We start from the raw sequence: 26,665 nt of genomic DNA, 5'->3' as shown, positions 1-26,665 counted from the left end.
TGTCTCCCCTGTTTCTCCCCCCCCCCCCCCGTCAGTGGGGCCGACTACGGCACGCTCCTGATGAACCTGGGCGCGGAGAACTGCGCCACGCTTCTGCACTTTGTCCTCCTTGAGAGCAAGATCCTGCTGCACTCGCTCCGGCCCGCTGTGCTCACCGGAGTGGCCGAGTCTGTTGTGGCTGTGAGTAGGCTCCACACACTTCTCACAGTTTGACAGTTTGTATACAGCCTTTAACGCCTCGGTTAGGGAGTTATTTGTCCTGTCCAGTCTGCACATTTCTATCATTCCTGACTTTTGAGTATGTTAATTTTGAGAAACATAAATTTAGCGTCCTAAAATCCCAACCCACAAAATAACATTACCAGACAGCATTGATGTAAGAGGCTATTTAATCCCTGTATGGTCTTTTTTATAAGTACCCCATAGATGAAAAGTGTTCAGGAGCGTACAGGCCATTAAAAGCCAGACCTTCCCTTAAATTCATCCTATTTGTTTTTCAATTGACCTGCTCTGATGAAAGGAAAATATACTGCAATAATATCATCTGCATACATATAAATAAAAGCATCAATTATGAGATAGTAAAAATCACAGTTTCATAATAAATCTCAAGTGGAGATAGTATCACCGATATTAAAAGAGTAATATTACAGCACTACCTCATTTAACATGCTCCAGATACAAGATCAAGAAAAGGATAAACCTGTCATAGTAGATTTAAGCACATAAATGTGATGGAACTGGATTATAATCATCACTCGCAAAGTCATTTGCTTTACTTACTTTATATTGGATGAGAGTTATTAACAAAACTGTGATCACATAGCTAGCTGGATTGAAATCCTCTATACTGGACTTGTGTTGTTTTGCGCTGCTATCACTTGTTTACTGGCATCTGAACTTTGTCTGCATGTCTCTTTGAATTTGCGCAATGTCACAATCCCAAAAATTCCCCAAGGGCATTTGAATTGACACAATAACTTCACAATATTGAAGACAAATATGTCTTACAGAGCTGGAATTGTGGCCCAAATGTTATTCTGCTCAAAGTTATTGTTAGTTAGGATTTAAAAAAACTTGTTGGACAATGTTGGATCATCATTCAAACATAACTAGATGTTTGATTTATGGCACTTTTACTGTTTTTACCTCAAGCTTTCCCGCCTCTTTTAAATCTGCGCCTCCCTCTTGTCTCTCCTCAGATGATCTTTCCCTTCCAGTGGCAGTGTCCCTACATCCCCCTATGCCCGCTCTCTCTAGCTGGTGTCCTCAACGCTCCTTGTCCGTTCATAGTGGGTGTGGACTCGCGCTACTTTGACCTTTATGACCCCCCGCCAGATGTTGTCTGTGTGGACCTGGACACCAACACTATCTACCTGTATGATGTCTCTTTGATACTAAAACTTGCATTTCTCTCTGCCTTGTTCTGTTTATTTACATCAGAGTCAAACATTGCTGCCATAGATTTGTTAAACTATGAGCATGTTCCATTTTTTGTGCAGGTCCCCTGTTTCTCCACCTTGGTTAAATCAGTTGTATTGTGTGTTACAGGTCTGATGAGAAGAAACACAACAACTGGAAGAATCTCCCAAAAAAGCCTGGCAAGAGCCTCATTAACTCACTGGGCAACTTGCACCACCAGCTGGCCACCGGTACAAACAACATCTCGTGTCTGCATAAGAGCTAAGACTCCATAGTTGCCATGTCAGCTAATGAATTGTAAAAATCCCTTTTGGTTTGTTGTTTAGTTTCCGTGTGTCAAACGGTTGAGGAGGACTCGGCAGTGGTTATAACCCCCATTGAGGCGGACTTCACCTGGCACAAAAAGAAGACGGCCCTGGAGATGGAGATCCAAGAGACCTTCCTGCGCTTCATGGCCTCCATCCTGAAGGGCTACCGCTCCTACCTCAAACCCATCACCCAGGCACCGTCTGTAAAGGCCACAGCTGCCGACTCGCTCTATGACCTACAAGGTAATCTCAAGTCACTGACTAAAAGTGGAGATTTTTCACGAGAAGAGAAATTAACTTGGATAATGTGTAAGAACCTTAAGATATAGATAAGCCTCCTTTTCATGGAGTTGCTTAATGGTGTGAATTTATTCATGACTTCCTGGCTTCGTAACCCGTCCATGATTTATAGCCTTCACTCTGAAAGCTTTGACTAATGTTTAGTTTTATTGGCGACTCATTTTTAAGGAGCATCTCAACTTTTACTCAACCTAAGTGTTTTTAAATCAATCAAGATCAATCACCTTTTCAATTCTGCTATTATAAGACATCACTAATGATTGTTGCTGGGAAACTGGTCCTCGCTTCACTGAGCTCCATATTTTCTTTTTAGCACTTTTGTAAATAGCTGCACATTGATACCCGAAGGTCACCAGGGATAGTCAATACTAAAACCTAAAGGAGGATGCTCAAACAACCAATTTACACACATAAATATTTATTTCTCCTTTAAGTAAATCCAGATGATCAAATCTTTCAAATTCTTTATGTTGATGTTAACATAAATTAATGAATGATACCTCTTTTGAGTTAAATTTGAGAAACAATTTCACCACCTTTCCCTGTCTTCCTGCAGGTTTTCTAAAAAGCAGAGACCGTGCCCATCAGAAGTTCTACTCCCAGCTCACCAAGACCCAGATATTCATCCGCTTCATCGAGGAGTGCACCTTCGTCAGCGACAAGGACACTGGATTGGCTTTTTTTGACGATTGCGTGGAGAAGGTGATTAATGACGTCAGTCCAGTCTTCACGCTGGCTGCTGCTTTCATGTCTGTTTCTTCCTCTGTAGGTTTCTATCCACGGATAAGCCTTTTGTTTTATGTCATGTTATTGGCAAAGTAACATGTGTCCGCTGGGGGACTAGGAAGCCAAAGTTTCCTCTGATTCATTATTCTGCCTTTGCTCTATTTCCTCTTTTTGCAGCTTTTTCCCTCTGATAAAATCACCGACAAGGGCACCAAGGTAATCTTTTTTCACCGTAATCAGATTTTCTTGCATGTTGCTTTTTTTTGTTTGTGACTAATATTTAATGGTAAATAAATTAACAATTTTCCCACTGCTGCAAGGCTTAAGGATTTCCCATTTTCTTCTATCCTTAAATCCAAACCACAATGACAAAAGCATGTTTTACTTCCCGCTTGTCTGTAATCAGAGTGTAATATGCTTGTACTGGTTTACTCTCCTCAGACAGGAAGTGATCTGTATTGTGTCCTGTTTGTGAACATCAAGATAAAGATTTCATTTTGCTAAAGCTCCGAATGTGACATTCACTGCAGGTTGAAGGCGAGTCATCGGAGGACACAAGACTTCTGGAGCTGGATGAATCTCAGAAGAGTGAGCACACCGTGTTTGTGATGCCCGCCGAACCTTCAACCGACGATGGGACTGGCCCCGCCCCTCGTTACACGTAATTCTTTTTTTCAAACTGCAAGTTATGGATGCTTCGATAAATAGAAATAGAAACATGTGTGATGCTTCCTCCAGGGTTTATTTGAACTGAAAAACATGTTTTGGGTATTTTCATATTTCTCATCTTCCAGGTACAAAAGTTTCCCCAGATTGAAGATGGATCTGTTTGACCGTCCCAGAGGGTTACGTCCAGCACTGAGCACAAGTGCAGCGGGGGCCAGTTTGTCCAGCAGCCCTGCTCTACTGGCAAAGAGGACGAAGCAGGTGTGTACATGCTCACAGAGTCACTTCAACTTTCTCCATCATCTTGTGCATGGGTCACGTTTTAAACAAAATGCCTTCAATACTGTATCGCCTCCAACCTGACAGGAGATCAAGCTCGCTTACAAGATGGCGAAACGTTTCTACTCCAACCCTGCGCTATGGGCCCGCTGTCTCTTCAGTCACTGCTATAGCCTGTGGTTCATCTGCCTGCCGGCAGGAGTGCGGCTGGCCAAGTCCAAGAGCCGCGCCATGCAGCAGGCGTACAACGTCCTCCTGAAGATGAGGACCACTGAGGTGGAGGTGCTGGATGAGGTACGGTTACATTATATGCAAGAGTATTTTTGACTTATCGTTAAAAATCTGTATCTAATGATACTTTTGTGTTTTAAAATGTCTATTTAATGTCAATGTTTTCATGTCTTTGGCTTTAGGTGTGTTACAGAGTAGTGATGCAGCTCTGTGGTGTGTGGGGTCTTCCTGTTATGGCTGTGCGAGTCCTGGTTGAGATGAAGAAAGCTGGTGTGCATCCCAACGCCATCACATATGGATACTACAACAAGGTCACATATCACATTACAATTGCATGTCATGTTAAAGCAACACAATGTAACTTTTATTGAGCAACAGCGCCCTCTGCAGCTTCATGTTTCGATTACTGAAGCCTCTTGCTTTTGTATTCTGTGAATTACTTGAATTACATAATCTTTTAAAGATTAAATCTCATTTAAGAAGCAGACTCATCCTTTGTCATGTTCCATCTGCAGGCTGTCTTGGAAAGCCCCTGGCCAAGCCGAAACCGCAGCGGCCTGTTTATGTGGACTAAGCTTCGCAATGTGGTTCGAGGAGTGGCCCAGTTTAAGCAAGTTCTGGGCACAACGACTTCCATGAAGGGACCCCCACTTAGTGGCACAGGTAGGAAAGGAACATACAATATGATAGGGCAGAGACAAATCTGCCTAACTGATTTTATGTGTCGTGTCAATATGAGATCTGATACACTTCCTTTCGTCTTTGTGTTTCTACTCCAGCTGCATCAAAAGGAGCAACAGCAGACGCTGACGTTGACGGTTTGAGTCATGGTAGTGCTGACAGCTCAAATGGTGTCAATGGGGAGGAACATAACCTATTTGCCCACAGCCATGGCATGGACGATGCAACAGTAAACCACTGTATTACAGGTACTGACTCTGCAGAGCTTCAGGTCTCAATCTAGAAAGCCTGATCGTAAAAATATTCAATGTCTAAAAGAAGAAAATTACAAAACTATTAGGTCAAAAAAAGAGACTGATCTCATTTAATGAACCATAGTGTAGAATGTAGGGAGATTTGCTGGCAGAAATTTTATACAATATTTATTATTCATACATTTTCTCAGATAAATACCTATAAATATAGAAAACTGGCTCCCTAATGTGTTTTTTTGATCTGACGTCCTCAAAAGGTTCTCCTACACGCTTGGAAATGAAGGGGTGAAGGGAGGGCTTTATACCGCTGCAGACTGGTTGTTTAATAATATACTTATTATAATATGTGTGACCCACAGGGAGGCAATCTGATCAAGGCTACGGCTCCAAGGATGAGCTGCACCAGGAGCTGGCAGACCCGTCACATGCAGCCGTCCCCTCGTCCGAACAGAATAAAAATTCCAAAGTACAACTCAACGGTGAGAGAAGCTACTTTCACTATCATGTAGTGTGTGTTTTTGAATATGAATACCTCCATTTTACTTTTTGCACATCAGCATTGAGTGTGTATTATTATGTACAACCAGGGGGCGACATCGCCGGCTCAGTGGACAGTGCAGTCGCAGTATCAGAACCCCCAAGTCCTGTTGAAGTGCCCTCATCTGTCCCGAGCATTGTAAAGCCGTCTACAGGGAACTATGATGGTGAAGCAGGTGAGGAGGAAGATGAGGCTTTAATTTGAACTGAAACTTGACTTTGAATTGTGTAAATGTGCTTTTATTCTTAATTTGTTTCACTTTTCAACTTTAAGTTTCATACCTGCACATATTCTACAGTTACAGGGAAGCTGTTCAGGAGACACAGCAAGACCAGTAAAGTGTCTCTCCATGATGACGACGCCCCTCTGGCATCAGGGGACGTGGCCAGCCAGTCGCAACCACAGCGGCAGAAATCCTTCTCTGAGCGCAGCTGTAGCTTCAGTGCTGAAAGCCGTGCTGGAATGCTCCTAGAGAAAGGCGTGGACCACATGGCCAGCCAGATGGGCGCCGATGCTCGCATCCTGGCTGCAGCACTCTGTGCCGGCCAAACTCCATCTCCCAGCAGTGTGTCCAAAGCTCTTTTTAAAGATCTGGAGGAGGAACCTGAAGACGATCAGGGCTTGATACTTGGGAAGCTACCAGCGGAAGACGAGCCAGGAGCATCAGAAACAGGGAAGGAAAATGACAGAGATGTGGAAGGGAGTGAGGAACAAATCGAAAAAGAAGAAATAAAGCAAACGGAAGCACATGAAGATGAATCTGGGGTACGAGGAGCAACTCTGGAGAGGGCAGACGTGAAGGTGGGTGCTGACCCACTTTCCCTCCTGGTATCAGAGAGTGAAGAGTCGGCCTCTGTCACCAGCCAGGAGCCGCCGCGCTCGGTGCCAGCGGTGGTGTCCCGCAACCTGGCTGAGGAGATCGAAATGTACATGAGCCTGAGGAGTCCTCTGGGTCCCAAGTCCTCCAGCATGGAACTCCAGCCGTCCCAGGGAGACTCCACTGACCCCCCTCAGCCCCAAAACACCATGGAGCGCAGGTCCAGCCTTCCCGTGCCTCCTGTCAATACTCCGAGTGGCTCTCCGGGCGACACACCCAAGCGCAGCCCCAACACTGTCACTCGCTCCAAGACATTCGTCGCGAAGACAAAAACCTATAACCGCACCACGGCCAGCCCGAGTAATAGGTCGTCCTCACTGACAGCACTAGTCAAGTCCTCGCAGGGAGGGTCTCTGGGCTCAGTCATAAACTCTATCTCAGGCATCAAGATGGACACTCTGTTGTCAGGCCCTAAAATTGATGTGCTAAAGTCTAGCATGAAGCAGGCGGCAAATGTAGCCAGCAAAGTGTGGGGGGCAGTGGCATCAGCTTACTCCTACTCAGATGATGAGGTGAGGCTCCTTAAAGGATACTTCTAAATATTTAAACCCATTTTTATTTGGTCGAGGTTTTGTAGCCAAAACAAGGATTTTCCTCATTCAATCTGTAAATATATGTCTTTATTCTGCAGGATGAACACGCTCAGGGTGGTGGCGGTGGCTTCCCATCAAATCTGGATGAGCACACGTTGTCTGCACATGATATCGATGAGAGTCCTGACAGAGGGATCATCCCAGGTTTGGTGGCCAACGGTTTGAACCAGAGCTGCACCAGCCTAGGCAGCAGCAGTGGCAGCAGCGACACAGGCAGAGGGACCCACCAGACGCGTAAGCACACACTTTAGCGTAGACATGGGAGAAGTAGAAGAGACAGGTTTAATGAGGTGCGGTATCAACTGTAAAGAGTCTAATTCTCTCGGTCAGATCCAACCCCAGGACGAGCAGGGAGGGGTCCCGACTCTGAGCAAAGCTCCTTACATCACGCTTCCTCCTCAAGCATCTACCAAAACTGTGCATTGGAGGTCAGACTTAACAGATATAACCAACCACTGTGCTGCGGCTTGTGCTGCCCAGCTTATCCCATTAGTAACCGGGATGTTATATTTCTCTGCTGACAGGTGCTGATGTCGAGCTGCTCCCAGTGCCGCTCCTGTGAGGCTCTGGTGTATGATGAGGAGATCATGGCAGGCTGGACAGCCGATGACTCCAACCTCAATACCAACTGTTATTTCTGTCAAGCAGCCTTCCTTCCCTTTTTGCACGTCGAGTTTCATGACTTGCGCACGTCAACCGGGTAGGAACATCTTGTCTATCTTATTTTAAAGTAGCGTTAAGATGAATTAAACAACTTCTTCCTCTTGGAAAAAACGTCTTAACGAATACAAATGAACGATAATCTGATCTATCTCATAATGAGCAAAAAACTTTTTTCTTCTCTCTTTCAGGTTCTATATGAATCCCAGTGCCTCAGGAGACAGTATCCACAGCGCCCATCCCACAGCCAGCAGTTCAGCTGACATTAAGACACAAGACCTTATCAGTTTCCCTGAGGAGGAACCTAAAGAGACAACAGATGATCGACCCGGAGCTCATAGGTACAGCTTCATGGGAATCTCTTGCATGCTCCACTAGGCACACTTGGACTAACCCTGCAAAAAGCTTAATATCTGTATCCTATATGCGTTTGTTTTTTTCTGTTTCTAGTCTGATTCCGGAGCCGGTGCAGTCTGACCCCCTGGGTCTACTGGAGCACCACCATGAAGGGAAGCAGCGGAGATGCAGCGGGACGTCACTGACGCGCAGCAACAGTGTTGGAGGACCGCTGCAGGGCCTGGACTACTCCCAGAGACCTGGTCCCGGTGTATCTACAACCAGCTTGCCCTGCAGCCTGCAAGAGGCGTCGGTCAGTGTCACAAACTAACCCTATCACTTATAAATGTGTCAGGTAACCCTGTAATTGCAATGCAGTGAAACTAACTGGTGCAATGCAATGCGTGTGTGATTGTCAGGATGGCATGGGGACCAAACGGCCCAACCCCAAGCACGTGTCTGTGCCGTACCTCAGCCCCTTGGTGCTGCGTAAGGAGCTGGAGACCCTGATGGAGAATGAGGGGGATGAGGTAAGCACACATATGGATCCACATGTTCTGACAGTAGGGCTATAAAGCTTTATAGACGTTTGTTGTCTTGTAAGTCTAACTTCTCTTTGTCTATCCAGGTGATCTACACCCACAAGTTCCTGAGCCAGCACCCCATCATCTTCTGGAACCTGGTGTGGTATTTCCGCCGCTTGGACCTGCCCACTCACTTACCCGGTCTAATTCTGACCTCCGAACACTGCAACAACGGAGTACAGGTTGGATAATTAATAATTTATCTATGATGATTGTTTTGTTGGTCTGATGGAGCAAGCTGATACTTACCCACACAATGTCTTTGCAGCTCCCTCTGACGTCACTGTCCCAGGACAGTAAGCAGGTGTTCGTCCAGCTCCTGTGGGACAACATCAACCTGCACAAGGAACCCAGAGAGCCCCTCTACCGGCTGTGGAGGACCTTGTGTGAGTGGACACGCAGACACATATTAGTTTCAGACCATGTTGTCCACCATCAACTTTTGATTTTATCTTCTGAAACAGTTTTATACAACTGTGCAAAATCATTGTTGGCCAGCAGGGGTCAGAAATGTGGCTAATTTGTTAAGGGATCTCTGTGTGTTTGTGTTTCTTAGTGGAGAAGAAGGGGACACTGGCTCCGACTGACCACCACGAGATCCGCACCCTCCTCAACACAATTGTTCGCAGCATCCAGACCAATGACGTCTACGGACCAATCAACCTGTTGCTCCGAGAGATCAGGGAGTGCCCGGAGGGAACCAAACGGCAAAGGTCAGCTCCCAGTTATTTTTTTTTCTACTTTCCCACATTTGTGATTCATGTAGTGTCAGTGAATCAAAGTATTCTGCCTCATTTGTGTGGTGTGACTTTCTCTCAGGAGTATCTATAGAGAAATACTGTTTCTGTCCCTGGTGTCGTTGGGACGGGAGAACATCGATGTAGGTGAGTGTCTGACCTCAACGCCATTAAGGTTTAGGGCGTATTCACACCTGAAGGTTTAAACCAAATTATTTTTTACATTGTTTACATATTTTTAAACTATCATCGGTCCTCTGACTTTGTGAATCTCCACACGCCCTTCCCTTTTAAACCCGCAGAGGCCTTCGACAGGGAGTACCGCTCTGCTTTCGACGAGCTGAGCCCCGAGCAGCTCAAGTCGTTGCACCGCATCGATCAGCCGCCCACCCCCAGCGTTCAGTGGTGTCTCAAAAGCTTCGGAGCCCCGTTCATCTGACGGGCCGACGTGAGCAGCAAAGATGAAAATATCGGCGGGGAGGATCGGTTGGCGGCGCGGAAAATAATTTGTAATTTCACACCTTCAATTGTCCAAACATGGTACTTCTTCTTCCCTCTGTCTTGGCAGATGCCTCCTGTCTGCTTATTAAGCTTGTCGTGGCTTTTCTAATCAGATGCTGTATAGAATGATGAATCGCTGTACAGAATGTATTGACTGCCTCTGTGGTGTAGATATATCTGCTGTGTGTGTGTGTGTCTGTGTGTGTGTGAGGGAGGGAGAGAGAGAGAGACATCATGGAGTCAATTCTTTGTCTTGTAGCCTTTTCAACACTTTGCTTACATTAGTTCAGTGCGATTTCTCTGAGACTGTGTACAGACCCCGACTGTTCCTTTCTGCACTTTCTAACAAAAACAAACAAAAAAACACAAACAAAACAGTAGCTCAAGTCCGCCTGTCTCTTTGTACATATCTTTTTTTTTACTTGAGGGAAATCTGACACCGGAGTTGCCTATTATTTTTTTTGCGACGTCTAAACTGTTTAATCCAAGTCTTATTGAATGTTTAGTTGCATATGTACAGGTCGAAATATCCGTGTAAATACGTGTCGGTAGCAGACGTGTCCGTGGGAGACGACTGTCGAGGACAATCACTAATTAATCGTCGCTAAAATCGATACACAACATTCCACATTCCCTGTGAGCAAAACAGGTCTTCAAGAAGCATGTATCTCTTCAACCACGCCCATGTGATTAATACCTGCTATTTGGAGAGAAACCATTCACAATAAGAAACCAAATCAGTCATGAGTAAAAACGTGTGCCACACTACTGATCCCCACACATGCTCTCTTGTGTCAGTGTATTTTTAAAATCTTTTTAACAGTAACTCACTGTACTTGTCCAGCTTACACGCCTCCTTGTTGTTATGAATTAGAGTTGCAATGTAATAATTACATGTATTCTTCACTGTAGCATAAAGTACGTTTTTTTTTTTTTTAATTAGGAATATTAACTGCTGACCGGATGCTTTGAATATTTGTGGTAACTTTTTTGGGGCGTTCTGCACAGCTGACACGGCGTCAAGGAAGAAACGTGACATTCCACTAAATGCCGAAAGAGACGGAGAGAAAATAAAAAGCTAAGTGCTGCGATGGACTGTTGGGAAACGCCAGCAGATGGTCCCACTGTAGATTTGGGGAATGGGACGAGGACTTGTACAGATGTAACATTTTCAATTTGCACTGCATCGATGGAAACCTACGGGACGAGATCTCCTCAGAATATAAACGATAAACAAAGCAAAAAGCAAATTCTCAATTATTTATTTTTGTATTGACATTTGGATTGCAGACAGTTTAGTAACTTAGCATTTTTAAGACTAACAATCCCCTCTTTCCCTTTGAATCTGTCTTAAGGGCTTGAGGGCCCCCCCCCCCCTGTGCTGACTTTGTAAATGTGTTCTCTTAGCAGAGGGTGTACAGAAAAAACTGTTCTTTAACAATGATAGATTAAGTGATCTCTTACCGTCCTGTGGAAAAGGAATTGAATGTCTAAACTTAAATGCGCTGCAATAAATGAATTTGTGAACTGATTGAAATTGAAATGTGTCCGTGTTTTTGTCTCTTCTTCGATGGGGCTTTGTGCTGTAGTTATTTCCTCAGCTCTGTTCTCAAGCAATCAAATATACCGACTTGTTTTTATGGCTCACGTTAAATCGCCAGACGGGAAAATCTTCAACACTTTCCCTTCCGTCAACATTCATTTTCAGGTCTGCATCAATCTGTATCCTCCATCTTGCTCACCTCATTTCTTTCATCTTTGTCCTTCACCACCTCATCTGCGTTGATCCCATTTCTAAAGTGTCATACCTGCTCTTCACACAGGATTTCTCCTTAAATCACAAACAGTCCAACAGGTCTGGACTTGACGGCTTTAGTTTAAAGCGGATTTTTGGCAGAATATCATAAAATATCATTTAGATTTTATTTTTTAAGCTGCAGGGCTAATTTTACTTCAGCCCCGTACATGTCCCTATATATTCTTTTATTTGCTATGATATGATATCCCATATTAAGTCCCGTATGTACTCACAAGCTTGTATGTAGTGATCAAAAACCACATCTTTCTGTCTATAATCACTCTCTGTATAACTATATTTATCTGGATAGATAGATAGATAGATAGAGTACTTTATTCATCCCCGAAGGGAAATTAAGTTGTCATAGCAGCCGGTATATTTGAATACAATAAAATACAATACAATAGAATAAAATTTTAAATATTGAGGTAGAAAGAATAAAAAACAGAAGCACAAGATAAAATAAAATAGGTAGATAAGGTGCAGTGGCAAGATGATGTTAATAGTACTGATGATATGATGGTTATTGTTAGACAGTATATAAGAATAGTACAGTATATATAGTATATAATATAACATAATATATATTTATATATGATAGTAATTATACCAATATGAAAGCAGTATATAGTAATAATGGCAGCAACAGTATATATAATAATAATAGTAATAGTGATATAATAATAGTAATTATAATTATTACTATTATTAATCATCATTATTAAACTATCACTCTATCAATCTATTTTTATATATCTATCACTATCTATAATAATGGAAACAACTGTTTTAGTTACACTTACATAATATCTATTAAATTATAATTAAGAGATCATTTGAAAGGCAACGTTTTCAGCCTGTGTCTTACTTAAACTAAATTTATTTATTTATGGTGACATTATAATCACCAATATCCTTCCGCCAAGCACTATATAGTTCTCGGAGAACGGTACTGTTTCCGGCGGGACGCGTGATTCCGGTGCAGGTGTTTTCCATTAAAGCTGCTCCCCGGTCCCCACTGGGCCCTCAGGTGAGACACGGGGACGGAAGATGGCGCCGCGACGCACCAGGAACGCGGGGAGCGTCCAGAACACCGAGCAGATGAGACGCAGCAGACTGGCTCTGTTCATCCAGCAGTTCGAGAAAGAAGGTGTGTTCAGGTTAATGGTTCATGTCCTCTTCAACACGGTCCTACACCGTTGTCCCTAAAACACCCACGCGTGTGTCCTCCAGCCCAGGAGCGCATGAACGAGCTGGAGGCCAAACTGGAGAACATGCTGTCCACGGTGGACAAGGTGTTCGATGTGGAGCTGATGAAGATGCCTCCTTCTCTTCAGAACACCGTCATCGGAGATTTAACCAGAGGTGAGTGGTTTTTGTTTAGTTCATAAAATGTATTTGTCCTAATCTACAATAAACTATGACTTTGTTATTGTTTGTGTGCAGAGGGGAGTCTGAAACATTGGGTTCATCCTACCTGGTTTATCTGCAATGAAAATGTGTTTTTTCCTTTTATATTAAACTCAACTTCCTTTTATTCCTGTTCGTGTGTCTCTGATGTAAGTTAGTGTTATGTTCTTTCATTATATGCCGATTATTTCTGAGGTCATTTGAGTCAATCTTTTTTTAAACTTAAAGCTCTGGAGCATTGCAGCAACAAAATGAACTTTGTGTTTTGTACTTTGTAGACAAATTGCTAAAGAAGTTATTCTATAAATGTTGTTGCTATGACAGATCAACACACTCTGCCAAATTATAAATGATCAACTGCCCCGCCCCCCCCTGACTGCTGCAGTGCACTTTTAAATTTGATTAATATTGAACTTTGATTTTCTCCCTTCTCCAACGGCCCTGTGTTACAGAGCAGGAACTGTCAGCCAGTGATGTATCAATTGCCATGAAGGTGAGCTGACAGAAATCTCGCCTTATCATTTTATTTTTTTAATTATTGTAGTTTTAACCGCCTTAGTTGTCCCCTTTTTTAGTTGACCCTCAAGAGGTGTCACAGTAAAAGAGGTGAGTAACATTATCTTTGAAAATCCTGCTCAAAATCCTATTTAAATAGTTTAATGGTCATTTGTGCTTTTATTTTTGTAGCCCAATCAAGTGCTTCGACCACAGTTCAGTCTGCTTCCGTCCAGAGGACCTCACACAAGACCTCTAAGGTACCTGGTGACGGAGCAGGTGATGTGTGCACGTGCACATTAAAGAAGACGACAGCTTTCTAATGTGTGCATTGAGTGATGTGACCGATCTAATACTTTTATATGTTCAGGGGTTTTAATGATAGACTGTCAAAGGTCAACATCACTGTTTCCTCCCTTTGCATCCAGAACACACCATCTCTGCGAACGCCTCGAGAGAATCCTTTCAAAAATGTTTTTGGCCTCTTGAAAATCTCTCACGTTCGCCCGAATTTAGTCATAATTTTGACCACTCGCCTATTGGACACAAAGATTATAACTCCAGGTTTGTCACACTCGTTTTGTTTTTTTACCAGCAGGCATTAAACGGCACAAGCAGGACCCGAATGTTGGCCGGCAGTAGCAGCACAGGAAATATCCGGTAGGAAGTGTAGAACTGTGTGACTTCTGCTGAGCTTGGTGCAGGCTGCTGATGTTCAACGTTGATTTCTTTATTTTTTGTTTTCTACAGGGGCTCTGCTGTCACTGCCAAGAGGACTCAAAGCCGCTTGACAAAAACCAACGACCAGACACCAGCCACCAAACCCAAACTCAGGTTATCCGCTGATATTTGTACCTTTTGGCTTCTAAAGGCCAGTAAATGTTTAATATGAGAAGCTGACGAGACTCTTGTGGTGTCTCAGGTCGGTGGTCTCTGCTGGTGATCTGCACTGTTCGATGGCCGGCTCGGCTGCACACGTCACCGTCACCACAGGACAGGGGCAGGTACGCTGCTAAAGGCAGGATTAGGCAAAAGCTCTTGGACTGATGCACATTTTGCCAACGTGTATGTACTGAACGGATTCTACATGTGGTTCTCTTCCTTCTAGACCGTCAGCTTCTCTGAAGAGACAAAGGAGGAAATAAACCTCGAAATGCTGGATGACGTGGCATGGTGCCAGATTAAGAAGCTGACGGTAATGGTGCACTTTTAGTTTTTTTTTAAATGTGATTTACTGGTGTCATAACAAAAGGATTTAACAAAAGCATCTTGAAATGTACGGTTTTCCGACTTTGGACTTTCAGAATCTGATGGAGTATCTGTCCAGGCAAAATCGCTGCCAGCGATGAGTGAAGATACTGGAACTTGTCCACCGAGACACATGGATTTTTTTTAAGTGTTTTAAAAACTAAAATAATAAAGCTTATTTGCATTATCATATGTGACTACACGCTGCATTTGTATGATTTAGTCCATAAAATGACAAAACAAAGGCCTGTGATTACATTTGCTGAACCTTTTAATCCAAATGAAAGAACGTCTATTTAGAAATACAGGTTCATAAAAGCAACTAGAGATTTTTTATCTTTAGGTTTGAGTCCGTTATTTTAAACAAACTCCAAACTCGAAGATCATGTTTGTAAAATGTGTTAAGAAAAATCGACCCGGTCACAACAAACTACCAACTTCTTTCTAATCTTAAAAAAGGAAACTACACCACAGCTGTAATGAGTCACTTTAGCTGCTCCATCTCCACTTCCATGGGCGCCGCTGTATGTGGCGGGGTGGAGGGAGATCTGGAGGACGTGGGCGGGGCCTGCGTCTCTTCAGGAGCCAGTCGTTGATAGAAGGGACCGACCAGCCAGTTGAGCGGCGTGTTGTTGACCAGATAGTCCATGACGTTGTCCAGAGAGCTGCTTATTTTGCTCAGCTGGGCTCTGCTGCTGGTCAGCATGCTGTCGGGCAGGTCTCCCAGTGCCTTGGCCTTGCTGAAGTTGCCGTAGACCTGCGAGGCCGAGCGGCCGAGGGAGAGCGCCTCCTGCTGGACGTGGTTGGGGAGGCCCTGCAGGCCAGAGACGATGACCAGACAGGTGGTTTGGAGTTGCTGGGTGAGGGAACGTGCCAGGGCCAAGGTGTTGGACTCAATCACCTGCGAGGAAGGAATGAACAAAACATGTTTTACTCTACATGTTCAGATGAAATTGACAGAATATGGTTTTTTCCTTTTTAACTGCACAAATAATTCTTTCAAGCTGGAGATTTAGAGCAGCATGTTTGAAGTACAAACATTCCCAATGCATCAAATCTGCTCAATTTGCACTTGATGGTCTATATTAATAATTAAAATAGAACACGTTTATGGTGTTGCACTTTGTTCAGTACATAAGAGACATTCGATTTTTTTTGTACTGTTTCGTTGTCTTTTATTTGTGCACCGGACTGCAAGCCAAGTTCCCTCCTCACCTCTGCATCATGCCCGTGCTCCTGTGTTGGACCGTTGGACTTCCACGCCACCAAAGAGTTGAGCTTGTCATTCACAATCTGGTTCGCCCCGCCAATATGCTTTCTGCCATATTCAATCTGGAAAAACAAAACGCAACTGAGCAATTGATCCACCTTTTGTAGAGACCACAGACGTCTAATGACCGGAATGTTTCATATCGGGAGAGCCAGTGGACCCACCATGTCAACAGTAGAGTTGAGCCCTGAGATGAATCCCATGCTGCGCTGCTTGCCATCTTGGATTCTGGCCACAGCCCTGGTGTAGGCCCGCTTCCTCAGCTTCGTGGAGAGAGAACCCAGTCGCACGTAGTAGCTCACATTCCTCCGATCAAAGCCGTTCACAGTTTTGGCCTCCAGCTCTGTCACGAGGGAGGGAAACGTAACATGTTTAGTTAAAACATTAAAATAAAATCTATATTGATGGCAAATAAGTCATTGATCCTTAATTGTGAAGTGTAAAGACGTCTGCTACAAATTGCTATGATGTTGGCATTTTGCCTGTTTAAGTAACTGGAAGCATTAGAGCCAAGACGTGGATCAACTGGTTAATTCCTGAGAGGAGAAGCACATACTGTACAGGCTTGTTTGTTATAATCTTCTGCAGGTCACAGTTCACTCTAAACAACTGCTCCTTTTAATGACTGAGAAAAACAGGCCATGCTAATTTAATTCCCCCCCCCCCCCCCCCCCCCCTCTGTAAACTGGACAAATCCAGTTTAAACAACGTACTCCCAACAAGATAACTGGCCCCTGATTCAACTTGTTACAAATAAACAAGCTATTTCATCAGCTGCTCTCATTTTGTGTCTTATTAAAACCAAAACAGCACAAAGTAATAACTATATAAGATTGTGCCTTTTTAGCCTGGTATTTAGTATTATATAGATGATTTTTATGGAATAGGAAATAAACTACACCTTTCTATTGACCAGCTTTTTTTTCCTCCTATGAAATCAGATCCTAGGCCTTTAAGAAAAGTAATGAAACAACACCCCCCCCAGGAAATGCTGGAGGCTGAGTCCTTTAAATCAAAGCTTAAAATGTACTTTTATGGTACCAGGCTCGCTGATATTATACAATTATAGCTTTTATTGTCATGCTTAGATTTCTGCCAAGTTAAGTGTTTTTATTCTTTTAAAGATGGGATTTTTTGAAACATTTTTTTAAGTAATTTTACTTGTATTTTATTATTAGTTAAGCACCTGACTTTGGTTTAAGAAGAGCTAGATAAGTAAAGGTTTTATAATTTCGTGTCTTCTGTGTCCAGCTACTAGTGCTTATCAAGCTTATCTCTGAATGGGCCTTCAACCTCACTAACGAAATTGGGAGAGGAGCAGATGCATGCGTTTCAAGGGGTTAACCCCCCCCCACTCACCCAGCTCATCCTCGGTCAGAGGCAGGTACTGCTCCACCAGGCTCTCGGACGTACTGAGCGCCGTGTCCACCCCGCTGCTGACCAGCTGGGCCACTCGGCTCTCCAGCACCGTGCTGACACTCCCAGTGACTGCAGTCTTGGTCCTCTCCATGCCGCCCTGCACCGCCTCCCGAGTCCTGCCCACTACACTGGTCAGCGTGTCTGAGACTGTGTCCTTGGCCGTGATCACCACATCCTTGGCACTGGAAACGATCTGGACGGAGACAGAAACATAAATAAATGATTCATTGAGGGGTTAGCAGTTGAGAAAGACCAGACATCAGACGTGGCTGAACTCTGATTAGCCAACATAGACTGTGAAATAGGAAGTTGGGAAATTTGGAAATCCAGTTCATACCTGCTCAGAGGGCTGGTGCAGGATCGGTAAAGTTTTCTCAATCTTGTCCAAACCTTTACAGGCGAGGTCATTGGCAATGGCAACTGCAAGCAACAAATAAAGCAAATAACATGATCAGCTTTAAGCTTTAAGCGTTTCAATTCTATAAAAATGTTCCCCTAGATTATACTGTACACTTATGTTCATTCTAGTGTGATTATGAAGGAACAGATAAACTGGGTGAAAGTTCAGGAAGGGCCAGAGCCAGCAGCCCAACTTGAACATCCTGTGTGACTCACATAGTCACCACATAACTATTCTTAGTTTCACTGTCGTCAGATTAAAGTTTGACGGCACGCCTACGTACATACGACGGCCAGTTCAGTGAAATTCACACCAAAGGCTTCTTACTCTGAGGCTCCAGTTTGTCCATGATGGGCGAAGCAGTGGTGAGGGCCACGGAGGTGATGGTGCGGACCCCCTGTTCGGCGGCCTCACAAACGCTCCTGATGTAAGGGTGGGTGTCCTTGGTGGTGCAGTACATGCTGGACACCAAGCCGTAGGTGGAGCTCACCAGAGGGAGGCTGGTCACCCTCTCCACCACATTCTGTCGGGACATAAACAGGAAACATTAGTTTATTCAAATTGCTCTATATTATTTGGTCCAGAGGTGCCTCCTGTTACAGATACATATCTTTTATTTTATGTTATACTTATTCCTATGGGTTAATTCATATATAATTCTGAATACTGTGTGAGAGGAACTTCTGATATGTGTTACAAACATTATTTATTTTTAATCTATTATCTATTTTTTGATTTCTTTTTATATATATTCTTGTTTTCGATTCCCCCCAAATTAATTTAGCCCCTCTCCAGATGTAAACTTATAATATGCTTTACATATTTTTGCATATATATATGAATGTCATATATAAATAGCATGAAATTCTGTATTTAACTAATTCACACACATTTAGTTTTTATAATGTAACAGAATATAATAAAAAGTGAAAGCAATAACCAGATGGATTTAGAATTCTTCAAGGTGTATTCAAATTAGTAATAAGGCAGACAGTTATTACTTTTCCATACTTTGAAATGGACGTTTTATTTTGGTATTTGTCAGCTGACAGATATTGACCTAAATAACATGTTTGATGTTGAAAACAGGAGATCGAAGTCTTTATTCACTCACCTGATGTACGATGACGTCTGCTGCTGCCATGTCTGCTGAAATAAAACAACTTTTAAACGTCTGATAAACTAAACAAACTGTGTGAAGGCATCATTACGAAAGCTTCAATAGATTAAAATACAATATAAGACGATCTGTTATTAAAACTCACCGAGTGTTGTCTGTCTCTGCTCCGTTCAGTGAACTGATGCCGAAAGACGATCTGCAGCTGGATTTATAGAGTGCGCAACTATCGCGAGATTTTACGCGGCGTGGTTTCTGGGCCAAAGGTAAAGAGGCCAAAAGTTGAGTTGGGGAAATCCTGTGAAATCATCCGTCACGAGTCTGTGACACATGACTGCAGACTGATTTATTATGGTTTCATAAGACGTTGGCTTCTCCTGCTCACAGGAGGATTAATAACATTTTTCTAGAGGGCGTCTGCTCGACAATAATCTAAAAAATAACTTAAGTACAGACAGAAACTTAATAGGAAACTTTATTTCAAACTCCTGGGTCCACACCAGTTTAAAAATATAAATTCTAAAAGTCTAATTGTCACCAAAATGTCATACAGTAATGTTTGTAGAATAAATAAGATGATTTACTTACTATATTAAAATGCAAAATTTTTGTAGGAACATGGTGAGATACACATCTAAATTGTATCATATTTTATATAGATCCCTAAACCTTGAATATTATCTGAGCCCAAATTTGTTATTAGTAGTTAGTTACATAACTATTTTTATTCAGTTACCAATACGCAACAGCTTATTTATTAAAGTCTGCCTTGAGGTCCTTTTTATTTTTAGATGATAAATGGCACCATAGTGTTTTGAAATAGATTTAATCAATTTAATCACAATCTGATCAAATTTGAAACCCCTCCTCAAACATTTATTCGTACTTATAGAGGTTGAATGACCTGAGCAGCACCAGTCCTCCAGTGGTTTACCCACAGATCAACCATGTCAAGACAGAATGTGACTTGAGTGAGGTTGATTGATTATATCTTATTTGTAATAAAGAAGCTCTTGTTAAAATATCATTACTGCTATTATAATACTAATAAAATAACTTTATAATTTAGTTAAACTTTCTTCTTATCTTTCTTCTTATTTTGTTTATATCCAAAATCTCTATTTTCATGCTGCACTGATAAAAACAAAATTGAAAAAACATCCTGAGATCAGATACAGTCAACTTTGTAACTGTTCAACTATTTAAAGTTTTTTAAATAGTTAATATAGTGAACATAGTTAATGTTAGTTGAGGTCATGGATCAAGACCCCCCCCCACACACACACACACACACACACACACACACACTCGACATTGATCTGATGACATGTTATCGTCCACGTCACATTGTCGTCATTGATTTTCTTTTATATGATTTTATAACAATCAAAGTGCATCTGATGTGGACTTGTGACTCATCAGGATGACTTGATGAAACATATAATATCTCTCTTTGGCTTTCAGAGGTGTATGTCTTATAATTTACCTTCTTGAATAATTGGCCTTAAAGGGTTACTGTATGGCAGGCTCAACATCCCTCTACCTAGAAATGTTTATTGTTTATAAATGATGCATAAAATCAACATTTTCAAAGAAGAAATTAATTAAAGATGGACCGTAGAGTATGTACTAATTATAATACAACTGCCTTCCATTCATGAAAATCTTTAACTTACACCAGAAGCACTAAACGTTGGGATTCATTGTTAACACAATTACAGGACAACATACCAAGTAACCAATAAAGTGATACTGGATCTTAATACACTGCTACTCTTTTCAGATGAAAACAGAAAATTAGATTTTTATTTTACGATCTGATGAACTGAGTAGTTTTATTAACAGTCGAGTAGCAAATCTTCCCTCATTCTCCTTGGATAGGATTTTTAGGGCGGTACTTAGACTTAGAGGTAGTTGTACCAGGGTTTTCATTATTTTATTTATATATATATAATTTATTTTTGTTTTAAAATTTTTATAGTGCAAGATATTGTGAAATTTATTTTACCAGATTCCCCACAGTGCAGCTCAATTCTGTCCCCATGTCACCTCTCTGTCTATTAGATCAATTATTTATTTACTGTCTGTTCTGAAAGCTCTGTTTATAAAGGTCTGTTGCCACGCTGCTGCTCTTGTCTGTCAAGGTAGTTTCTCTGATCATTTATAATCATCCAATGACATTAATCCTTTATCTGGTAAAGTATATATTTAATAACTGTATATTCAAAAGGTGTATTGTAAAAATGTGGCTAGACTCAACTGTATGATTTTTATGATGTAACTGACACTTGAGCAAATGAAACAGGCCATTATTACCTGAATCAAACGTTCTTCTCAGTAGTTACAAGTGCAGCCATGGAAAGTTACTTTTTTGTACAAACAACTTTACAAACTACTTTACTTTAAATGTCATGCTACTTAAACTTCTACATTACAATTCAGAGGGAACCTGTCATTTACTCAATTCAATTATATTATTGAATAAACTATACTACTGTTGTTTCTGGTCTTTTGGGGTTATAACCTCAATATACAAAATACACTTGTTACATTTCAGACTTTCTCATATATATCATTCTACAAGTTGATAAGTTTCATTGTAGAAAATAGATCATTTCAGGAAACTTCAGACTGATATGCCTGTGTTCAGGTCCTCTCTTACTACCTTCATACTGAATATCAAACATTTTTAATGTATAGATTTGGAGATTTTTATAATTAAAGTCCAACATTTTCACTGTGGAATAGATCATTTCAGGATTTTCACTGTAGAAAATAGATCATTTCAGGATACTTCAAAGTACTGTAAAAACACTTTGCTCAATAAGTTCAGAGAGATACTTATATGCCTGGGTTCAGGACCTCTCTGACTACCTACATACGGTATATCAAACATTACTGTATCGATTTTTTCATTATTATTATTTCTACTATTTTAATATGAGCATATTTCCTAGTATTTACCAATTAAGCTCAAATATCTGTTAAAGCAAAGTCATAACGACATTACTAGTGTGACACCTTGTGGTGTTTCCACCAAAGTGGAACTCAATAATAATAATAATAATAATAATAATAATAATAATAATAATAATAATAATAATAATAATAATAATAACGGAAAATGTGTTGGACTCGTCAGTAAAATAAATTCCTCACGTTCAATATAAAAGGTTTTAAAAACAAAATAGACAGTTGTTCATTTAAATACTTGATTCATTATTATTGGAAGGAAAACACTCCTTTATATTAACCCCCACATATTAGTTTAGTCTAATGTAGCTCATGAGTTCACATGAACTCGTGAGCTACATTAGAACAGCATGAATCTACATGAATCTACAGAAACGTGTTGTTACAGTAATGTTGGCAGTATTGGAGAGTTGGCTGTCGAGTGTCACACTGAGGTTCCTAGCAGTCTGAGTGGGGATTAACACAGAGTTGTCAAAGTTAATAGTCAGGTCTTGGGTGGGAGAGTCTTTCCCTGGGAGGGAAAGTAGTTCAGTCTTGTCAAGGTTAATTTTCAGGTGGTGTGCAGACATCCACTGAGAGATGTCAATCAGACAGGCAGAGATTCGTGCTGCTACCTATGTTTCAGATCAGGGAAAATACAGGATTAGTTGGGTGTCATCAGCATAGCTATGGTAGGAAAAGCCATGTGAGTGAATGACAGAGCCGAGAGAGTTGGTGTACAGAGAGATCATGAACCACTGTCACTGCAGGAGGGAAGATCGGTCAATTTGAATGCGTTCCAGGAGTCTCCGGAGGCACCGTTGAGCCATTTTGCCACGCACATTGAAAGTTCCTCCAGAATACATATATTTTCACCACTTTCTAATTTTCTTTTGAGCATGTTAAAGCCTTTAAAAAGCCAATTAATTTGCCTGAAAAATAATCATAATCCTTACAATTTCAATAGGGTCTCACTGTCTGTCAGTGCTTGTCAGTGCTCGAGCCCTAATAATACCTAATGGCGAAACCAGTCAGTGCTGGTTTATTGCTGGTATATTGTGAGAATATTTCCTCGTAGTTACAAAAGATAGCCACTAAGTGGCGCCAAAGCAGCAAAGTTCTGCCTGAACTTCAACATGTGGAATTAAAACCTGTGTATGAGTCGGTATGAGTCAATTACCTTAACCCTAACCCTAACCCTATGAAGTTATGTATTTTTTAAAGTGTTATTATTATCATCATCATCATTATCATCATTATCACAATTTTGTATATCTCATTTATTTTCATCTGATGTAATTGATGTTGGAGTGAAACATTAGAGTGATGTAAATAAAATAGACACAATTAAATGAGGGAGTACATTTTTCAACACGGTATTTTTAACAGCTCCAAAGAGGAAAACTCCAGTAAAGATCTGAGCACTGTTTTTTCCCGTCTTCTCTCATTTAACAGACAGCAGAGATGAAAAGACAGATCAGTCATGGCAGCGCTGCCCTCCTGTTTCCCATGGGGTCTGCCGCAGTGCAGGTGGCACTCATAGATTCTGGCCCGACTGCAGAGGAGATCCTCGGCACATGGCGACCCACCATTGTGCTCTCTGAGATAGGTAGAGCTGTGGGCTGCGTGCCATGGCTTCCCTGTCTGGGTAACAGATATCTGAGGGCCACTGGGAAAGTGTCACTCTTCCAGTTCACACACCGTCAGCAGCCCTATGTGAAGACAGAGACAGAAGGAGGGTTGGGGAGAGCGGCTGTCCCTTTCACGCTCTCTGGATCATGGGGAACGGAGGAAGGCATGTGGCTTTAAAGCAGGGGAGAAAGAAAGTGACAAGTCTTTGGTTCAGTGGTATGCTTTGGTGAACTCCCACTTCATACCCTCAAGGCTGCTGCTGCCTCAAATATTGTCTGCTGTCAGGCTGCAGTCCTCGTGGCTGCTCTATTCACCAAATGTATCTAGGACCTGTGGATTCATTTAATACACTGGGATTAGGAATCAAACTACAGATAGAATCTTTTTAATTACTGCACCCTCCTACAACTCTGACATGCAAATTACAGAGCTACAATTTTATTAATCGATTTTTGTGATTGTAAATTAGGCCAAATGCAAATGACTGTATTTACCCATGAGTAACGTATTAGTTGGATTACAGAGCCAGAAAAGGAAAATAAATCAAAAATCAACAACATAGTGGCATACAAATAAATAATTTCACAAATAGCCAAATTAAAAGCCATTGCAAAATGATCAATTGAATCAACATGACTGCCAACTCAACCTGCCAAATAAAACACAGTGATGTGAGGCGTTACATTTAAAATAACTAGGCCCAAAAAATATAAAATATAAATACTGTTAAACTAATGCAAAGTGTCTTAACATCACAGCTCTCAGGATAGGTACAGATCAACAGATACCTGAAGCCACCTCTTGGGTGAGAGGGGAGAGGTCTAAGTCTCATTGCCTACGTGCACAAGTACAATTCTAGCACATGACCTGGATGAACTTTCTCAGATAATGCAACATGAGCATGCATTAGGTTTTTCCTTTAATATTTGTGTCTTTTGCCAGGTTTTGGATGTTTTTTTCCCTTCTCTCTCACTGTTCAAGGTCAATTTGACAACCCCTTGTTACTTGTGAAGATTTTGTCTATTGTGAAAAACAACTATAAAAAAAAAGAGACACGTAAGTATCACAGGCGTCAGCCATGGCTGCATCTGTCTGCTGAACTCTGTTCACTTGGGTTAAAGCACACTCCTTTGTTTTGCCTTTTTTAGAATGCTTTATTTTTAAATTATTATTATTATTATTATATATGCACAACCAAAGCACAGTAACGCAACACAGAAAAAGAGTTGCAGTGTTAACAGGAACAGCCTGGAGAAGGACAGGAAATGAATAACGTTACCATCATAAAGAAAAGTCTGGGTGTCATTTTGATCGAGTGCGGGCAAAGCAGCTATTGGCTGTATTCTTGTCAGAGTGAATTTACGCCGTCATTTCAACATCTGGGGTCAAGAAATAGCTGCAAATCATTTACTGCCAAATCTGGCACTATTATTCTTCCCAGCTTCATCCCAACCCCGGAGCTGTGGAGGTCGTGCATGCAAAAATGAAATACATCTCATCGAAATGATGGCTGCCCTCTTGAAATAACCATTACTTTAGCTTTTTAATAAATCGCAGATCCGCTCAGGCAATATTTCTTTAGGCATTAACGGCAGATTTGCAGCGACAATATAGACAAGAGTCTTGTTAAGCAGGGCTCTGTGCACCTGTCAGATATAATCCTCTAATAATGACTTTGGCTCATTAGCTACACCATCCGAGTTAACCGTCCACAAATCCCACTGAGAGGGTCTCGTCAGAAAGGGAGTCAACAACTGCACAGGGTTAAAAGTGTGAGAAAAGGTCAGCGTGGGGCCAGTCTGGCTTTGAAAGGGAGATCTGTGCTGCGTGCAGGGCCACACCCTGACCCCGATCCACCGGGATGATGATTTTCAGTAATGATTTTCACAGCGAGGGAAAAAATAGATTTGAAAAGCATCGAGAGGTATAGATATAATTGGCCGCTCATAGGAAACGTGTACATCAAATGGGTCAAAGGGAGGGGGGGGGGGAAGCAACTTAAAACTATATGTTCTGGGTTGCTGTTGCTGTCAACCAAACCGAGTCAGGGTAATTATGCTATAATTGAGCATGATCTGAAACCAAATGTCCGAGTTGTGCCGTCTGAGCCAGTGTTTACAGAAAACAGCTGCTCAAATAGGAGGAATTAGAAAAACATTTCTTGTGTCCCAGCGTCTGAGTGTGTCTCTGTCTCTGGGCGCAAGTGTGCATGCAGGCGTGGGTCGGCTATTTGGGCACCTACACAGACAATCTCTTTGTTTTGGAAGTGTTCGCCCGGGTCTTCGGGTGTAGACGGGAGCCAAGAACAACGTGGGAAACGGGCCCTCGTTTCGTTTCTGCTTTCTCTCCGGGCTTTTCTTTTGGCGTGTCTTTGTCAGACGGATGTTCAGCTGCATGGCGTCCAGCTCTGTACCTGAGGCGTGCCGAAGTGCGGGGAAACCAAGGAAACGGGGCGCCTGGACATGGGAGAAGCCGTAATGGGGGAAGCGAGTGGCAGCTGACAGCCGTGCCAAGCTGTCTGTCATTGCTTTGTCTTTGACACTGATAGGTCGTGCACTGGAGCAGAACTCTGCCCAGGTGGTCTCAGTGGGTAGCCGGTGGCCTGCAGTCCAGTACAAGAGGCTGGAATTTGAAAAACCACACAGGAAGCAGCAGAAATCACTGTGAGGTCTGGTTTGAAGCAGAAGTGTTGCAGGAGCCTCAATGTGGTTATCATCTCGACTCAGCAACGGCTCGTTCTTCTTTCCGATTCAAGGCAATGAAGGAGATGAGTCATATGAATTGTGATATACCAACACACTAGGAAGCACTGGTGTTAATCCCTATACCCCGAAAGCTGCAGGGACCAACTAACTGGCATCAATGTCTGACCAATTAGATTCATGTACAGGAAGTCAAGAGACTTCAAGTTCATAGACAAAGCAGAGAAGCTGAATATTTGTTCAAAATCAAGGTAAGACCTGAAACTGACTTTTGGGCATCTACTTTATTACAGTATACTAAAAATATGAATATTAAGTCATCGAACCTGCTCACAAAAGTTAGATGGAGCAAGAACAGACGTTCAGGGTTAGGAGTAGGAATGGGAGGGGCTCCATTCTCCCTATTTCAAGTCAGTGTACCATCAAACTAATTCCGAAGGTGCTATTTCAAGTTTAAAAAAAAGTTGCATAGTGTTGCTTCAAACTAATTAAAATTGACCAAGAGGAAGCGTGGAATAAAAAATCCCCC

General features: G+C 42.0%; 3 protein-coding genes across 6 annotated transcripts in view; 2 read left to right on the top strand and 1 right to left on the bottom strand.

Annotated features, from left to right (window-relative positions):
* dennd4c (DENN/MADD domain containing 4C) overlaps positions 1-11,230 on the top strand; it is a 29,890-nt gene extending 18,660 nt beyond the window's left edge. The window contains exons 9-34 of one of the 2 annotated variants that reach the window (XM_061095927.1): positions 36-180; positions 1,203-1,378; positions 1,552-1,652; positions 1,749-1,973; positions 2,587-2,732; positions 2,934-2,972; positions 3,287-3,417; positions 3,551-3,683; positions 3,789-3,995; positions 4,115-4,243; positions 4,448-4,595; positions 4,712-4,861; positions 5,227-5,346; positions 5,455-5,580; positions 5,704-6,794; positions 6,914-7,109; positions 7,206-7,303; positions 7,400-7,575; positions 7,727-7,876; positions 7,986-8,184; positions 8,291-8,401; positions 8,500-8,637; positions 8,724-8,841; positions 9,012-9,168; positions 9,275-9,339; positions 9,495-11,230. In XM_061095927.1, the coding sequence (XP_060951910.1) occupies positions 36-180; positions 1,203-1,378; positions 1,552-1,652; positions 1,749-1,973; positions 2,587-2,732; positions 2,934-2,972; positions 3,287-3,417; positions 3,551-3,683; positions 3,789-3,995; positions 4,115-4,243; positions 4,448-4,595; positions 4,712-4,861; positions 5,227-5,346; positions 5,455-5,580; positions 5,704-6,794; positions 6,914-7,109; positions 7,206-7,303; positions 7,400-7,575; positions 7,727-7,876; positions 7,986-8,184; positions 8,291-8,401; positions 8,500-8,637; positions 8,724-8,841; positions 9,012-9,168; positions 9,275-9,339; positions 9,495-9,631 (4,612 nt within the window). In that variant the 3' untranslated portion in view covers positions 9,632-11,230. The remainder of the gene's footprint in view (positions 1-35; positions 181-1,202; positions 1,379-1,551; positions 1,653-1,748; positions 1,974-2,586; positions 2,733-2,933; positions 2,973-3,286; positions 3,418-3,550; positions 3,684-3,788; positions 3,996-4,114; positions 4,244-4,447; positions 4,596-4,711; positions 4,862-5,226; positions 5,347-5,454; positions 5,581-5,703; positions 6,795-6,913; positions 7,110-7,205; positions 7,304-7,399; positions 7,576-7,726; positions 7,877-7,985; positions 8,185-8,290; positions 8,402-8,499; positions 8,638-8,723; positions 8,842-9,011; positions 9,169-9,274; positions 9,340-9,494) is intronic. The other variant, XM_061095926.1, reaches the window with a different exon arrangement.
* A 1,295-nt stretch (positions 11,231-12,525) lies between these two features.
* On the top strand, positions 12,526-14,834 carry cdca9 (cell division cycle associated 9). Of its 2 annotated transcripts, none has more exons than XM_061095931.1 (10): positions 12,526-12,641; positions 12,725-12,856; positions 13,354-13,394; positions 13,477-13,507; positions 13,589-13,656; positions 13,995-14,056; positions 14,147-14,230; positions 14,319-14,400; positions 14,505-14,591; positions 14,701-14,834. In XM_061095931.1, the coding sequence occupies exons 1-10, from the start codon at positions 12,542-12,544 to the stop codon at positions 14,743-14,745; spliced, it is 732 nt and encodes a 243-aa protein (XP_060951914.1). In that variant the 5' UTR covers positions 12,526-12,541; the 3' UTR covers positions 14,746-14,834. The 2 variants fall into 2 exon arrangements, with proteins under 2 accessions (XP_060951914.1, XP_060951913.1); XM_061095930.1 differs by having other exon boundaries at positions 13,992-14,056.
* Positions 14,835-14,897: 63 nt separating this feature from the next.
* Positions 14,898-19,053, bottom strand: plin2 (perilipin 2). Of its 2 annotated transcripts, none has more exons than XM_061095929.1 (8): positions 18,999-19,053; positions 18,848-18,879; positions 18,061-18,256; positions 17,671-17,753; positions 17,274-17,526; positions 16,079-16,257; positions 15,860-15,976; positions 14,898-15,545 (listed from the first exon to the last, which is right to left on the bottom strand). In XM_061095929.1, the coding sequence occupies exons 2-8, from the start codon at positions 18,875-18,877 to the stop codon at positions 15,129-15,131; spliced, it is 1,275 nt and encodes a 424-aa protein (XP_060951912.1). In that variant the 5' UTR covers positions 18,878-18,879; positions 18,999-19,053; the 3' UTR covers positions 14,898-15,128. The 2 variants fall into 2 exon arrangements, with proteins under 2 accessions (XP_060951912.1, XP_060951911.1); XM_061095928.1 differs by having other exon boundaries at positions 18,848-18,882; positions 18,999-19,034.
* Between the last annotated feature and the right edge of the window lie 7,612 nt (positions 19,054-26,665).

Source organism: Limanda limanda, chromosome 22, assembly GCF_963576545.1.
Source record: "Limanda limanda chromosome 22, fLimLim1.1, whole genome shotgun sequence".
NCBI lineage: Eukaryota > Metazoa > Chordata > Actinopteri > Pleuronectiformes > Pleuronectidae > Limanda > Limanda limanda.
Note: the sequence above shows the minus strand (reverse complement) of the source record. Positions and strands in the feature narration are given on the sequence as shown.

What these genes read in the sequence shown, in the direction of transcription:
- cdca9 (XM_061095930.1), top strand. Translation starts at nt 12,542, where the DNA reads ATGGCGCCGCGACGCACCAGGAACGCGGGGAGCGTCCAGAACACCGAG. An exon ending in GAGGTGTCACAGTAAAAGAG is followed by an intron (nt 13,508 to 13,588) that starts GTGAGTAACATT and finishes TTATTTTTGTAG; the next exon opens with CCCAATCAAGTGCTTCGACC. An exon ending in AGCAGCACAGGAAATATCCG is followed by an intron (nt 14,057 to 14,146) that starts GTAGGAAGTGTA and finishes TGTTTTCTACAG; the next exon opens with GGGCTCTGCTGTCACTGCCA.
- plin2 (XM_061095929.1), bottom strand. Translation starts at nt 18,877, where the DNA reads ATGGCAGCAGCAGACGTCATCGTACATCAG. An exon ending in GGACAAACTGGAGCCTCAGA is followed by an intron (nt 17,754 to 18,060) that starts GTAAGAAGCCTT and finishes TGTTGCTTGCAG; the next exon opens with TTGCCATTGCCAATGACCTC. An exon ending in TCAACTCTACTGTTGACATG is followed by an intron (nt 15,977 to 16,078) that starts GTGGGTCCACTG and finishes TTGTTTTTCCAG; the next exon opens with ATTGAATATGGCAGAAAGCA.